Here is a 15446-nt window from a genome sequence, read left to right as displayed (position 1 = left end):
TCTGTAGAATTTGCATGTGATTGCTGAAAACTGATTTAGATTGCATTACTGGACGCTGAACACTATTGAAAAATCTACCATAAATCTATTAAAATCAGCAATGGTTGGAATTAAACCTACACCCTTATGTGCATAAGACAGACATGCTATGCACCGAGCTAACATGTCACACAGCAATACCAGGCCAGATTTTGGTGTTTAGGATCTAAAAGGAGTTCAGAAATGACATGACCTTAAACCACTGGACTACTCACACATGCTGTGTAGCACAGGAAAAGATGTATTTAACAAGCATATCAATCCATATTTTAGGTAGTAATGTTAAGGTAAGCTAGAGAGGAATTGAATTCTGGTACAGGATAAAGTTGTGAAGCAACTTTGTACATGAGAGCAATATTATGAGGAGCACTGCAGTGAGTGGGTATCGAACACACAGCCTTGTCATCTAAGGTGAAGCTGATGAGGAGAACAGTGTTCTAAACCACTGAGCCAACAGATATTCGCAAAAAGGAGAGGAAAAAATCTCCATTTTGATGATGAAAATGTATTTGTCTCAAACTAGAGCTTGAAGCCCAGAGATTTGTACATCATTAGTAAAGCAAGACTAGTTTAACATGAGAATGAATGATATGTGTAAAAAGTGTTTGAAGGAAGAGAGAATCTGTAAGTTTAAGAAACTGGAGTGAGAGGAAACACACATCCTGCAGAGTGTATTGCAGTCAATGAGAACATGACAGGGACTCTCTATCAATTAAGGTTCAGATGTCAAAAACTATAAGTCTTATGTGAAATGTAAACAATCTGATAACTTTGAAAATTCAAAGTTTTGTGAACATTTTAAAGTTTGAATGGCATCTGTAGGATAAGGGACGTCCGAGAATGTAGCTAGATATGCTACACACTGAGCTAATTTGTCACACAGCTTGCCTGGCCAGATTTTTCTGTTTAGACTTTAAATTGTATGAAACATATGGGTTGTAATTTTTCAGACAGTTTTCTTGACTTTTATGTGTGCACGCCAGTATCTGATGTTCTTTTTGTATGTATTGTTTTTTTGTGTGTGTGTGTGTGTTTCTGAGATGAAGGTAATTTTGAATTGTAAATGAAACCTGAAGGTTCAAGGTGACTAACAGTTTAAAACAGAGAAAGAAAGAAATTTTATCACAAGGACTTTGTTTTTTGATCTAAAAGGAGATCAGAAGTGACATGATCTTAAACCACTGAACTACTCAGATATGCTATGTAGTATAGGAAAACATGTCTTTAACATACATATCAATCCAAATTTCAGGTAATGTTAAAGAAAACTAGAGTTGAATTGAATTATGGTACATGATAAAGATGTAAAGCAACTTTGTACATGAGAGCAATATTATGAGGAGGATTGCAGTTAGCATGTATTGAACACACAACCTTGTCATCTAAGGTGAAGTTGATCATGACAACAGTGTTCTAAACCACTGAGCTAACAGACATTCACAAAAATGAGAGGAAAAAATCTCCATTTTGATGAGGAAAATTTATTTGTCAATCTAGAGCTTGGAGCCCAGAGATTTGTACATCATTAGTGAAAGCAAGACTAGCTTAACATGACAATGAATGAAGTGTTTGAAGGAGTGAGTGACTGGAGACACACATCCTGCAGACTGTATTGCAGTCAATGAGAGTGTGACAGGGACTCCCTATCAGTTAAGGTTTAGACCTCAAAAAATATCAGTCCCATGTGAAATGTATTTACATTTTGAGAGAGAGGAGGCTTGTGGCAACATACTGAGGCAAGATATGTGCTTGAGGAGTTCAAATTGTGGGAATGAGAGCTGTTTAAAAAATCTTTTCTGGTCTAAAAATATCTGTGCTCTCCACTGCCAATCAATTTTTATCAATCAATTTTTATTTATATATAGGCAACAGCGGTAAGGCAAAACTCCCCTTTAGAGGGTAGAAACCTCAAGCAGAACCTGGCTCTTGGTGGGTGGCCATCTGCCTTGACTGGTTGAGTTGAGAGATTGTGATTGTGCCTGATCACATGACACACTGGTGAGACCTGACAATGTCTGTAAAACCCCTGACTTTGGACTTCAATTGCTGAAAAATTACAAAAGATATCACTAAACTATCTGATAACTTTGAAAATTCAAAGTTTTGTTAACATTTTAAAGTTCGAATGGCATCTGTAGGATAAGGGCCGTCCGAGCAATTGAGTGTCAAAGTGACAAAGGTTCCAACTCAGTTGGACAGTTTCTCCCACAGACTGCCATCATAAATTTTAATGTTTTAAAAGATTATATAAAATCACTGAAACATGTTACATTTCAGAAAAATACAAGCACACATCTCCTGAATAAGCTGCACAGATCGATGTTTGAATGGTTTTTATAGCACAAAGTATGCAGCACATGTATGCAAATAACGTACAGAATGCGGACTAAGAATAAAGAGTGAGAAGAACAATGTGTGATTGCTTTCAGCTTTCAGCAATCACTGTCACATCCTGAATGGACTTCCTGTTTTTGGACTCTGTGTTTTTGTTCTCTTGGGTTTTCTGTATTACACTTCTGTTGAGTCTAGTCCTTCTTGTATGGTTTTGCTTGTCATGATTTGGGTGGGGGGATTAGAGGACTGCCTTGGTGGTTGGCTTAGGGTATTGTGCTTTGTAATATTGTATTTAGGAGATATGAAATGTAAGTGGTATTGTGGTGTGTCACTAATGGCCACAAGGTGAGGCTAATGGTGCCATGTTTCAATATGTTGTGCACACTGAAATGGAGAACTTGTGTACTAGGGGTGTGCCCAAATACAAATACCTTATTCAGCAAAGCACAAATAGTGGGGGTTTTTACAAATATTTGTTTCATACAAATATTTTAAAATTTTGTTTTTGGGAAGAAAAAAAACATGTCAAATACCAGTGTGCAGGTCGGTTACATTGCTATCTCAGTCTCTGTCCGCTGCTCCACTGTTACATCTATCAGCAGGTCTCAACAAGGGGAGTCGCATCCACCTGCTACATGACGCACATTTCCTAATTTGGATATCACTCCTGGAGTTGGGGGTGTTCACCGGAGATAAAGCTGAGCTTCTGACACGCTTAATGAACAAGCTTCATTAACACTTATTGTAACACTTTAGTTTTCTAAAATTAAAAGTAATAAAAACAAAAAAAGAATATTTAAGCATCTTTCCACTTTTATTAGAATTCAAATACAAATAACTTTGCTGCCTCAACAAATACAGATACAAATACAAATACTGGGCCCTCTGCACATCCCTATTGTGTACCAAGTTTCATTTCATCAAAGGCACCAGAACTGTGGAAATATCAAGTTATAATATTACACTAGTGCCCCCCTATGGCTAGAATTGTATTGGCGAAATAATAATAACAATAAAGAGTGAAGATAACATAGTGTGTGATAAAGGTTTGGATAACAGAAGTGTGATTGCTTTCATCAATCACACAATAATAAAGCTTTGGATAACAATAAAGAGCACTTTAAATAGGTTCCTTGCACTTTGGGCCCAAATTAAAGCTGAAAGTAGCGATGAACGGGCCCTCACAACTCGTGGAGGGAGCGGCAGCTGTGGTAAAGCTACAGGAGGTTGGACGACGTGGCTCTGAATTTTGAGGATTATTGGACACTGTGTGAATGGGTAAAATATTTTCTGTGTGCTGTGCGTGGTGCTGGAGATGACATATTGGAAATTGTGTATACATTTGCTGAATTATGTGTAATTTAGGCTTCACTTTCTGTTGCCTGTAGACAATACTATGTAAGTCAAATATTAATGCAGCAATACATTTACCAGAGGGCAACTGACATTGATATACATTTTCATTAATATAGTACATTGCATGTAGGAGATAACTATCACTTCCTGTGTCCACTATGTGGCGTTAGAGAGCACCCACTAATTTTAGTCACAATTGTAGTCCAGGTGCCATGTGAGGAGGACACAGCCTTACTGAGCTCCTCGACTGAACTATTTTATTTTACAATTTTCAGCTTATCTCTTGCCAATAATTTAGCTCATGTGGCATAGCGAAAACTTGGGAATACTTTGGCGCCTGCCCGATAACTGGGAAACTTCAAAATGTTGACTCGTATGAAGAAGACTCCGATGGCACACCTGCTATAACGATAGAGCTGACTGAACAAAATGCTATCCTCCATGCAATTGGCAACTTGAAGATAGAGCTGCTGGCAAAAATTGAGGAGAAGGCTGAAAGCCAGTTGGCAATAATAGGTAGCCAAGTGGACCAAGTGAGAGAGAATTTGAAAAGAGCTGATGAGATGGCTGAAACAGACAGCTTGGCATTGAGGAAACGAATAGCCTCCATTGAGCAGGGGGCAACTGACCATTCAGACTCCATTGCTGCCCTTCGACACAATGTGACTAAGATGAAAAACAAGTAGCCAGGCTTACAGCACGTAATTAAGAACTGGAAGCTCGATCATGCCACTGTAATCTATGTATTACTGGTATTAGGGAGCAACAGGAAGATGGGAAGCACCTGGTCCAATACATTGCTAAGATGCTACAGGATGCACTTGGCTTGGAAAATCCACCACTGCTAGACCGCACACACCACACTCTACGAACCCGGCCAGAAGACAACCAGCCCTCTAGGGCCTTTGTCATCAGAGGCCACTACTTTCAGGATCGGGAGGCTATCATCCAAAAGGCCAGAGAGCAAAAACAAGTGATGACCAAGGATGGACACAGGATCCGTATCCTACCAGACTACACCCAGACAGTGATGGAACAATGTGCAGCATTCAATGAAGTACGCAGCATGCTGAGCAGCTGTGATGGGGTGCGCTTCGGGTTATGGTATCCAGCAGAGCTGAAAATAACAGTGGACAGCAGCATGAGCAAAAGTTTCAAGGATCCAAAGATGGCTAAAGAGTTCGTCATGGCTAATTTGAAAAGAAAAGACTCTTAAACCCCTTTGGGAACTTTTATAGTCAGTGACATTACTTCTCTTATTTTTTATGTTTCTCAGCAAGGACTGTGACAGGAGAATTGTTCTAGCCCACTGAGCTGGTAATTTGTTTTGTTTTTTTCCAGGTTAGCTGGACAACCCGATAGACCCAGATAATATATGCAGATTATATGATGTCTACTTCATTTGACACGTGATGTGAAGGGTATGTCACTAAGATTCAACCTAAATACAATTTTGCAGAAGTTCACCCCCAAGTTTTATTTATCTTTCCAATTATTGGCCCAGGTTAAGTATTAAGTATTATAGTAAGCTATGCTCCTTAATTTTTTTATTTTCTTATTTTTCTTTTTTCTTTTAAGGGGAAAAAGCTATTGACTTTCAAGTTTTATATAGTTCTGGGAGAGGCTCAGACTCATTAGTGAGGTGTTATGCAGAATGAGAGTGAGCAGTGGGAGCCAAGAGCAGCTTTTCATTTGGGGAGAGGCCAGCAGAGGGCATTATACATCCAAGTCTGGATGTGTATGTATGTGTTTGTTACGGTTTGGCGTTGTATTTTGTTTTTTCTTTTCCTTTGTTGTTTTCATTTGATTGCTACTTCAAAGTCCATACAAGAGATCATCAACATTTTTCCTAATGACATATTCTAGGTCTAGTGGGCAGGACGATATCAGACTAAATTTACTTGCTGGAATACTTGCGGACTTAATCATCCAGTGAAGCGAAATAAAATGTTTGCACACCTAATAAAGCTAAAAACTGATATTGCATATTTACAAGAAACACATTAGCTGGTTAAGGATCAGGTTAGACTCAAGAGAGGAGGGTTTTCACAGATATTTCATTCAAATTTTAATGCAAAATGTGATAAGACAGCAATACTCATTCATGGGGATGTCCAGTTCTTAGTTACAAGAGATAAGGGGGGGGGCTTAATTGTGTCTTATACCCCACTCTCAACTGTTCCAGAGGCACGACTGGAGTCTTGAGCAAGTCAGCACAGTGTATATAACAATGTAATTCAATTTATTAACTACTGAGATGACTGAAGAGTTACACTTAAGATCTCAGCAAAAATGTTCTGAACATGGGGAACAAGCTAGTACACTACTTTCTCGTCAGCTTAGACAATCTGAAGCTGCTGGATTTATATCTGAAATTGAAACTACTGAGTGAGGGACAACTATCGACCAGGGAGTAATCAATGATCAATTTAAGACATTTTATAGAAATCTTTATTCATCTGAAGCTGGCGACAAAATTAAAATAGACCAATTTTTTGAAACAATTGAAATGCCCACTCTTAATGCTGATGACAAACGAGAGTTAGATAAGGCTATATCAACAGCCGAAATAGAACAGGCAATTAAAAAAAACGAAAAGTGGTTAATCCCCGGGGCTCAATGGGTTCTCCATCGAATTCTTTAAGAAATTTTCTGGTACCACTCCTATGTGAGGTATATAATGAAGCATTTCAACAGAGGACTTATTTAAACATAAGTTTAAGCCTGCATTGGAGAGAGCTAAATTGGATTTTACTCACTGGTCTACACTTCCCATATCACTGGCTGGGAGAATAAATTCTGTTAAGATGGCAATTTTGCCCAGATTCTTGTTTTTGTTTCAAACAATTCCTATCTTTATTTCTAAATCATATTTTAAGGAGCTAGATCAATGTATAAGTATTTTCTTTTGGAATAAGATTATTCCCTGATAAAGGAAAGCTTTTCTAAAATGTTATAAAGAGGATGGAGGCTTGGCATTACCAAATTTTATTTACTACTACTGGGCAGCTAACATTCACAGGATAGCCTATTGGGTCTCTGTGTACCATGAATCATATGGAGCAATATTTTAGTAACCCGGTGTCCTTAGCCTCTTTAGTATGTGCTCCAGTTCCATTAAAACGTCATTATAAAATGCTCATTGAAAATATGGAGCCAATTTAGGAATCATTTTAGATTCAAGCAGGCCCTGCCCTCAATGCCAATCATGGCTAATTCATTATTTGGTCCATCACTCATGGTTTAGATGGGGGTTGGAATGTGTGAACAACCTGTTCAAGGATCAAATGTTTACTTCTTTTGACAGAGTGGTAAGGGAGTATGGTATTCCACAATCACATTTTTTCAGATATATGCAAGTCTGCCATTTTGTGAAAGAAAATTTCACTTCTTTTCCATCCCAGCCACCAGGTGGCTGGTTGGAGGAGTGTATAAATTTAGATCCATCGGAAAGAGCATGTATTTCTAAAATATATGATACACTCTTGGCAGTAACCTCACCCTCTCTTACATATTTGAAAGATTTATGGGAGAGAGACTTTGGTGGGGAGATTCCTGACAATGTTTGGCAACACTCAATTGAGAAAATACATTCCACCTCTATTTGTGTTGAGCATGGCTTACTACAGTTTAAGGTCTTACACAGACTCCATATTTCCAAATACAAACTTTCCAGAATATACCAGCAATTGGATCCAACTTTCTCTTCGTGTAACCGAGACCCTGCCATATTCATACATATGTTTTGGTGTTGTCCAGCCTTGAGCTCCTTTTGGTCTGATGTTTTTGAGACTTTTTCCTATATCTGTGGCAAAGATATACGACCCGCCTCTATAGTGGCAATGTTTGGAGTGGTTCAGAGTGGACTGAAGCTATCTGTGGCTCAGTCTGACGCTATAGCCTTTATGTCACTTTTAGCTACACGCCTCATCCTGCTCGAGTGGATGTCTGTTACACCCTCTTCACATAAGCAATGGGTTGGAGAGGTGATGGCTCTTTTAAACTTGAAAAGCTTAAATATTCAATTCATGGATCTGTCCAGACATTTTTTTAAAGTCTGGCAACCTGTTTTTGTAATGGGTTATGATGTGAACCTTAGGAAGTAGCTATCATCTGTTAGAGCTTTTGTTGGGTTTTGTTTTTGTTTTGTTTTGTTTTGTGTCTGTTTGGGTTTTGGTTTGGCTAATGTATTTAGAGATATGACTTAATGTGCAAAGGATAGTTAGTGTTATGTGTGTTTTTTCTGTTTAGGAAAAATTTAATAAAAAACATTTGAATATGTAGCTGTATATCATGTGTAGACCACACCATGTAAATTTCATGTAAATCGGATGATGTTTGCCATATAAGGCTGACTTCCTGGCACCATGACTATGACTCACTATTGGCATGTAGATGTGTTTAAGCTTGGATTCTTATAAACTTTCTCTTTAATTCCCCAAAAAGGTTTTGGGCAAAATTGACCGGCACACCATGCCAAGGGCATTCCATGAAAAGTCAAAAGCTTCGTAATTTAGCAACACAAAGGTTTTTAGATGTCACCTACCAAATTTGAAGTCGCTCGGGTAAATTCTCTAGGAGGAGCAGTACAAGGCCTGCAAATGGCAAAAACTATGCAGAAATCGGCAAAACTACTCTAAAATTGCACAATCAATTCAAAATGGCTGACTCGAGCTGACTTGACACATCCAAGCCCAAGATATCAATTCAGAATCAGATGTCAATTTTCGCCACTTCATTCTAATGAATTAGAATGATCTCACAAATTTGTACAGCTTCTTACACTAAATATATAAGAAATGTTAATCTATGTGCATGAATCTCACCAAAATAAACTGTACTTACTAAATTAAATTAAATCACCAATTAAACTACAACATGTGTGATAAGGAAGACAGAAGTTTGCAGACAAAGGAAGAAAGCCTAATGTCAGTGTCATATGACTGGATATCTTGTCAATCAGTGGCTGTCTAGTGGTCAATTATGGGGACTGCCAAAACATACATGTCTTCAAGAGTGCACTATAGATAAAATTTGTTTCAGTTTTAGACTCTTTGTCGAGCTTGTCATGACTGTATTCAAATAGCCAAGGATCTAAATAGGGCAAGGATTCTGATGGTAATACATTTTCATGTAACTTGTCGGAGTCAAGTTTGTTATATATACTTAGAGAGAGAGAGAGCTGAATAGCTATAATAGTGTGGTTGAAACAGTTTACCTGAAAAAGTGATTTAAATATGTTTAATTAAAGATGACATTTTTTATGAAAAGAAATGGTGCTCTGTGTATTCAAAGGCAAAGCATCCTAGGTATAGATTTCATATTATTTGAAATTAGAGTAACTGTGTGTGTGTGGAAACGTGTGCTCACACTTCATTTGGTACTCAAATGGTTAGGGAGTAGAAGGCAGGGCTGGAGATAAATCTAACCATAGTACCACAAACAAATACATAGTAATAATTCTTAGAGAGAGAATAGGTATGTGTGTTGTCAAGTTTTTGAGCAGCTATTTAAAAGAGGCAACATTAAGGGTAAGTGCCATGGAAGTGTGACATTTTACAGCCAATAAATAAAACTTAATAAAGTGATATAAGTATATTATTACATTATCAGCTCCAGTTAGTACATGTTTTATATATATTTTTTTAACCTGGCTAATAATGTAATGACCAGCCATTAATGTAATAATTTATAACATGTGCAAAAAGTTATTACATTATTGGTTTAGAAATTTTATTACATTATGCATAAGTTCTTACATTATCAACTATTATTACATGAAGAATGGAAATATTATTACTTTATTGGCAGTTATTACATTTATGGTAGTTATTACATTATTGGCTGCTACAGGCCCTTATAATTCTTCGAATTACAAAAGGGCCTTCGCACCACTCTGTGCTCGGGCCCTAGTAACTGTCAACTCAAAACTCATACCATGGCAGTCTTTTGAAGCATGTTACTGTTTTTATGCAATATGTAATTCTTAAGGAGGAGATATTTGGCCTATGAAGTAAACTCTTACTGATGGCCAATCCAGTCAAGCCATTATTTCTCATGTTATTATATAACAGTTGCACAAATTCAGCTTCTCTCTCAAACCTTTGAAAAAGTGACAATGAAATTTCATAGAAAACCTGGACTCATTACACTATAAAATATGATATTAATATATCACCCACTCTTAACAACTGTTTAAAGAAACAGTTCATCTCAGAACAGGATGGGTCTAGCCTTGCTTAGCACAAAGACCGGAAGCAGGGGGGAAACTGACAACCTAGCTCAATCAAAACAAAAACACCTCAGCATTTTTTTTTCTTCTTTGCATCTTGTAAACTATCAGTTTGCCACCAAATAAAAGAGTAAAAAGTCAGCTGGGTTGTAGTCGGTTAGGACAGAACTCAAACCTGACAACCCCACTGTGAAGACAGAACAGTTGAGGTGCTGCCTGTAGTCACTGCACCCTGCGGTTGTTTTGTCAAGAGATAGCTGTAATGTGTAACTGCTGGTACAACAACATCCCATTCCTACATGATTTGTAAGCAAAGAAAGCTACAGAGACAAAGAGAGAGATTTTTGAAAATAGGTATAACTTGTCATAACTTGCCTGCTTTGCTGAAAACTGACACAATAATTCTGTTGACACTACTAAATACTGGAAACCTAAGTAATATGGCAGTCTTTAAAGTTGTCTCATGTACACAAAAAAAACAAACAAATGCGCTCTGTGGTGGGATTTTTTCTGTTATAGAGGAGAATTCACAAACAGCTCATTGTCTCTAAGACTCTTTATTGCAATCTCAACAACAGCATTTGCAAATGGATCAGACAGCTTGAGGCTGAAAGATGCTGTATGAAGTTCAGTGATGGTATTTGTACACACAGATGCATGCGTCACAAACATCCCATCACCCTAACAAGTGACTTTTACTTCATTCACCATATTTCTAGGTAGTTTCTTTCTATCTCTGTCTGCTTTCCTCCCTAGGAAGTTTCCTTCTCTGCCTCTGTCTAATGAGAAGTAAAAGTTGAAGGCCAAATCCCACAGCTCACTTTATTGGGAACATTTTCACACTGGAAGCAAAGAAGACAGAGTATTACATTGTGCACTTATCCGTTAGACAGTATAACATAAGAATACAAGCTTCCATTTCACCCTTAAATGAGATGCAGTACACAGACTTGTCATTATGGCTTTGCTGTGTTCATTTCCTTTAATCTCTTAGCCAAAGTCACATAACTGTATCCACAGTACACAAAAGTTTGACATTTAGTAAAAGTCCAGAGCAATGGTCATCATTTTCAAGAGCTGTCTTATTATTTTTTGATTGAAATTCACATCAGTATACTATAGGGCCTTGCTTTGGTGTGATATGTGATAATGCTATAAAACAAACAGACCGTCATAACACTTCACAGCTTTACACTCAGCAGTGACATACTGAAGTGTAAGAAATGTGGTTACAACATTTACAGCAGTGACACAAATAAAGATGGCTGAAGCGAATACATAATTTAAGCCACTTTCTGGGGGGGGGGGAATAATAAATGCAATGAGCCAGAAGAGGAAAGTAGAAACTTTTCTGCTGGGCTTCACAGTCAGTAATGCCAAATTTTAGACCATCTGTAGTTAGGCACATAAGGTCACAGACTGGGGTAGGGTAGCATGAACCTACCAAAATCTGTTTCTTGAATACTAAGTTACCTTCAGAAAAGAATGAGATTATCAGCAGGAATGTAAAAATTGAAGAGCAAGCTGTTCATTTCTGATCAGAGCAACAACCAAATAGCAATATGACAAACTGGTGTGCTTGTGGAATGAGTGTACAGTATTTGACCTAAGAACAACAGTACCAATTACATACTAGACATGACCATTATTATACAATATTTCAAACAATGAAGACATTGAAACTATTGAGGCATTCAGTGCATTTTGCATCATCAGGAAAGTATTTGACTGGATGCAAACTTCATACTGAGGTATTCTGTTGAGGAGCAGGGATACATCAGCAGTCTAACAGTGTCCTGGCAAGAAAAACTGTCAGGGTTGAACTACTGATCACTCTTGCAGCCAAAGTGGTCCACTCTAAAATATACCTGCTATCACATCTAAAGCTCACAAATCAACATGTATCTCATTAATCTGAGCTGTACTCAAACAGAAATTTAAAAAACACAGTTTGTGTTTTTAGGGGCCCAATACTTCTGTGCAGCATCTCTAGCTATAGTGTGGGTTGCTAGATACAGTTGGTGAGCACAGATTTTAGTTTTGGTTGGTAAAGGCACGATGGGACCAAACCTGGCAACCTCAATGTGTGATGACAGTGATGACATGCAGCTCCTTTTAAAACCACAAATTGTTTTCACATTTCTCCTTGAGTATGAATTTAACCAGTCTGACACTGTGGGCCCCCCCTCAGACAAAACTCAGTCAACTGAGCCCCCCATATCTACCCCCAACCCAGGGGTGTAATTTCAAATTGTGATAATTGAGTTTTTTGTCTGTATGTCCACTGCTTTTCAACACAGGGCAAATTTCTGGATGATGAGTGAATGGATAAAGGAGTGTCAGTGTTCCAGGAATATCAGAATCTGAGCAATGTCATGAGTAATGTCATAAAAACTGTATTATTAACATAAGTTGAATTCATTCATTCATTCAAAATGTTTCATGTTTGTATGTGCTAATATGCATTATATAAACCCCTGTGAGCCACCAGTTGCAGCCTGTTGTTAATGTTATAGCATGAAATCCAGATGTGTCTCAGTGAAGAAATCCCAGCAGAGCAGTCAGCCAGAGTCCCAAAACTGAGCCCTTCAGCCACAGAAACAGTTCATACATGCCGAGTCTCCACAGGCTGAAAGACTCTGCCAGTGTGATCTGCAGACGCCTCCTCTTGGACTGAGCCTTACTCCTCTTGTGCCTGTCAGTCAGAGAGGGAAGAAGATGAAGGGGAGGGATCAAGAGTTGGGAAAAATTGAAGGCATTTGGTCGAATCATCAAGATTTCTTACATTTGATCTTGAAGTTTTAAAATAATTTGCTATTGATCCATATATTTTAAAAAAACAGCGACAATATAACATTAATACATGTAAGTAGCATTTTCACAACTGTAGAACAGCTTAGAAGACTTGGATAAGACCTTTGTAGTGTGAAATATAATGAATGAATATGAATATTCTCTGTTTCACATCCTACACATGCCAGTTTTTTGAAATCACTTAAAGATGTCACATAAAATACATATTTAGCTCTTACCATTGAAAATGGAGACAAGGTTATTAGACAGGGTTGTTATTATAAACAATAACCAAAACTGCTTATATATTTAACTTTATTTAAATCATATTTCAATCATCATGGGGTGTAGAAACATTATATATGTAAGGGTAATCTAAAATCAATTAACAAAAAAGTTTCTCTGCTGTGATTAAGAGAGTAACAAAAATGCTCATTAATCAAAGTGAAATGGCAGGCTGAACATCAACTAACACAACACTGGCAAACATCTGTTCATGAATCCTGTGAGCTGCATCTGTCTTCTTTAAATGTCTCTGTGACTGCAACCATCAAAGACAGGCAAACTGTCCACTAAATGCAGGCACCTCTAAAAATAGGTTTTATGTAAAAGTATACATTTCCACTAGTAGCCTCTAAAGCATACATACTCTATAGGTGGACTCCGGTCCAATCAGGACTGAATAACAATTTACAGGATCAGGAACAAAATTTAACTGCAATGTGACTCGGACCGCTTTTGAGTGACACATCACGCCACCTCAGCTGTCATCATTCAGCCACCTGCTAATTGCTGGTGGTTACCAACGTTGTTGTAGAATGTTGGTGCTCTGGTTGATAAAGTACAATGCATAATTCAAAACGCTCAGATACAAAAAGGAAAGGCTGACAGTGAAAAACATGCATTTAAGGATGAGTGGGCTAAGAAATATGTGCAGTGAAGAACTCATACTGCAGCAAACTATATAATGAACACTCAAACCAGTGTGTCTGCCTGACCATGTACAGAGTCCTGGAGTTTTTGTACTAAAATATCATCATTTAATGCAGCCTTACTGAATTTTGATGCAGTGGAAATTTATTAAGTGGACCTTTAAGACTTGTATTTAACACCCGCCCTACAGGCTGCAATGTCTATTACTGCATAAACATACATACCCACACCAACATAACAAATTTAGTAGTGTCAGTAGGGGACCTAAAATAATTAGAAAATGAGCAACATTATGAGGATCACTGCTAAGAGCAGGTATTGAACTCAGAAGCTTTTAATCTAATGGGGAAAGCAGACCATGAGAACAGTGTTCTAAACCACTGAGCTGGCAGACAATCCTTGAAATGGGAGAAAAAAATTCCCATTTTGTTGAGGAGAAATTTGCTTGCTTAAAACTAGAGCTTGTAGCTCAAAGATTTTTACACCATAGTGAAAGCAGGATTAGCTTACCATGAGAATGTATGATATGTGTACAAAGTGTCTGAAGGAAGAGAGTTAAAGAAGTTAGTTAAAAAAAGTGGAATGAGAGGAGACACACATCCTGCAGACAGTATTGCAGTTAATGATAGCATGACAGTGACTCCCTATCAAGTAAGGTTTAGATCTCAGAAAGTATAAGACCTATGGGAAATGTATTTACATTTTGAAAGGGGAGGCTTGTGGCAACATATTGAAGTAAGATATGTGCTTGAGGAGTTAAAACTGTGAGAGTGAGGTCTGTTTAGAATTTTTTTCTAGCCTAAAAGTATCTGTGCTCTCCACTCAGCCTAATCACATGACACACTGGTGAGATCTGTAAAAAGATGTGAAAGCCCTCAATTTGGAAATAAGTTGTTTAAAAAGTGCAAAAGATATCACATCACAATCTGATAACTTTGAAAATTCAAAGTTTTGTGAACATTTTAAAGTTGGAATGGTCTCCACAGGATAAGGGATGTCCAAGCAGTTGAGTTTGAGACTCAGCTGTGACAAAGGTTCCAACTCAGTTGGACAATTCCTCCCATAGACTGCCATTATGCATTTTAATGCTTTAAAAAATTAGATAAAATCACTGAAACATATTACATTTGACAAAAAACACAAGAACACTTCTCCTGAATGAGCTGCACAGATTGACATTTGAATGTTTTTTATAGCACAAAGTGTGCAGCAGTTGAAAAGGGCCAAAAAATGTATGGAATGTGAAATAAGAATAAAGAGTGAGAAGAACAATGTGTAAAGATTTGAAGAATAATAGTGTGAATGCTTTCACAATAACTAGAAAATTCTTCAATTCTGAAGAAATTGCAAGTGAGAGAAACTGCAAGCTGCCAGTTACAACTGCTGCTGCAAGTTTCTGTGCCAGCAACAACTTTTTAAAAATTCTGTAGCGCCACCTACAGGTGAAATTGTGAGCATGCAGATGTGTTCAGGACTGGGCTCTTGTCGGGCTCTTGTGTGAATGACTTACATATTACTTCCTCTGTCCATTATGTGGCGCTAGAGAGCAAACAGTAATATACAACATGTTGCTGTATATCATGTGTAGACCACACCATGTAAATTGGATGATGTTTTTCCTATAAGGCTGACTTTCTGTTGTCAGTAGGTGGTGCTACGACTATGACTCAATATTGATATGTAGATGTGTTCAGGCCAGGACTCTTATCAAGCATGACAGAATTGGTGCAGGTTGGACAATGCATTCAGGTTACAAGAA

At 37.7% G+C, this 15446-nt stretch overlaps 1 protein-coding gene and 1 long non-coding RNA gene across 7 annotated transcripts in view; both read right to left on the bottom strand.

The window, feature by feature from the left end:
* LOC137199226 (uncharacterized) overlaps positions 1-15446 on the bottom strand; it is a 348155-nt gene that overhangs the window by 35017 nt on the left and 297692 nt on the right. The window lies entirely within an intron of this gene.
* Positions 10315-15446, bottom strand: part of adck1 (aarF domain containing kinase 1) — a 138932-nt gene continuing 133800 nt past the window's right edge. For 4 of the 6 annotated variants that reach the window (XM_067614145.1, XM_067614146.1, XM_067614148.1 and 1 more), the window contains one exon: positions 10317-12656. In XM_067614145.1, the coding sequence (XP_067470246.1) occupies positions 12497-12656 (160 nt within the window). In that variant the 3' untranslated portion in view covers positions 10317-12496. Of the gene's footprint in view, positions 12657-15446 lie in introns of all 6 variants that reach the window. The other 2 variants (XM_067614150.1, XM_067614147.1) reach the window with 2 other exon arrangements.

This window comes from Thunnus thynnus, chromosome 16, assembly GCF_963924715.1.
Source record: "Thunnus thynnus chromosome 16, fThuThy2.1, whole genome shotgun sequence".
Lineage (NCBI taxonomy): Eukaryota > Metazoa > Chordata > Actinopteri > Scombriformes > Scombridae > Thunnus > Thunnus thynnus.
This window is presented reverse-complemented; position numbering and strand designations above follow the sequence as displayed.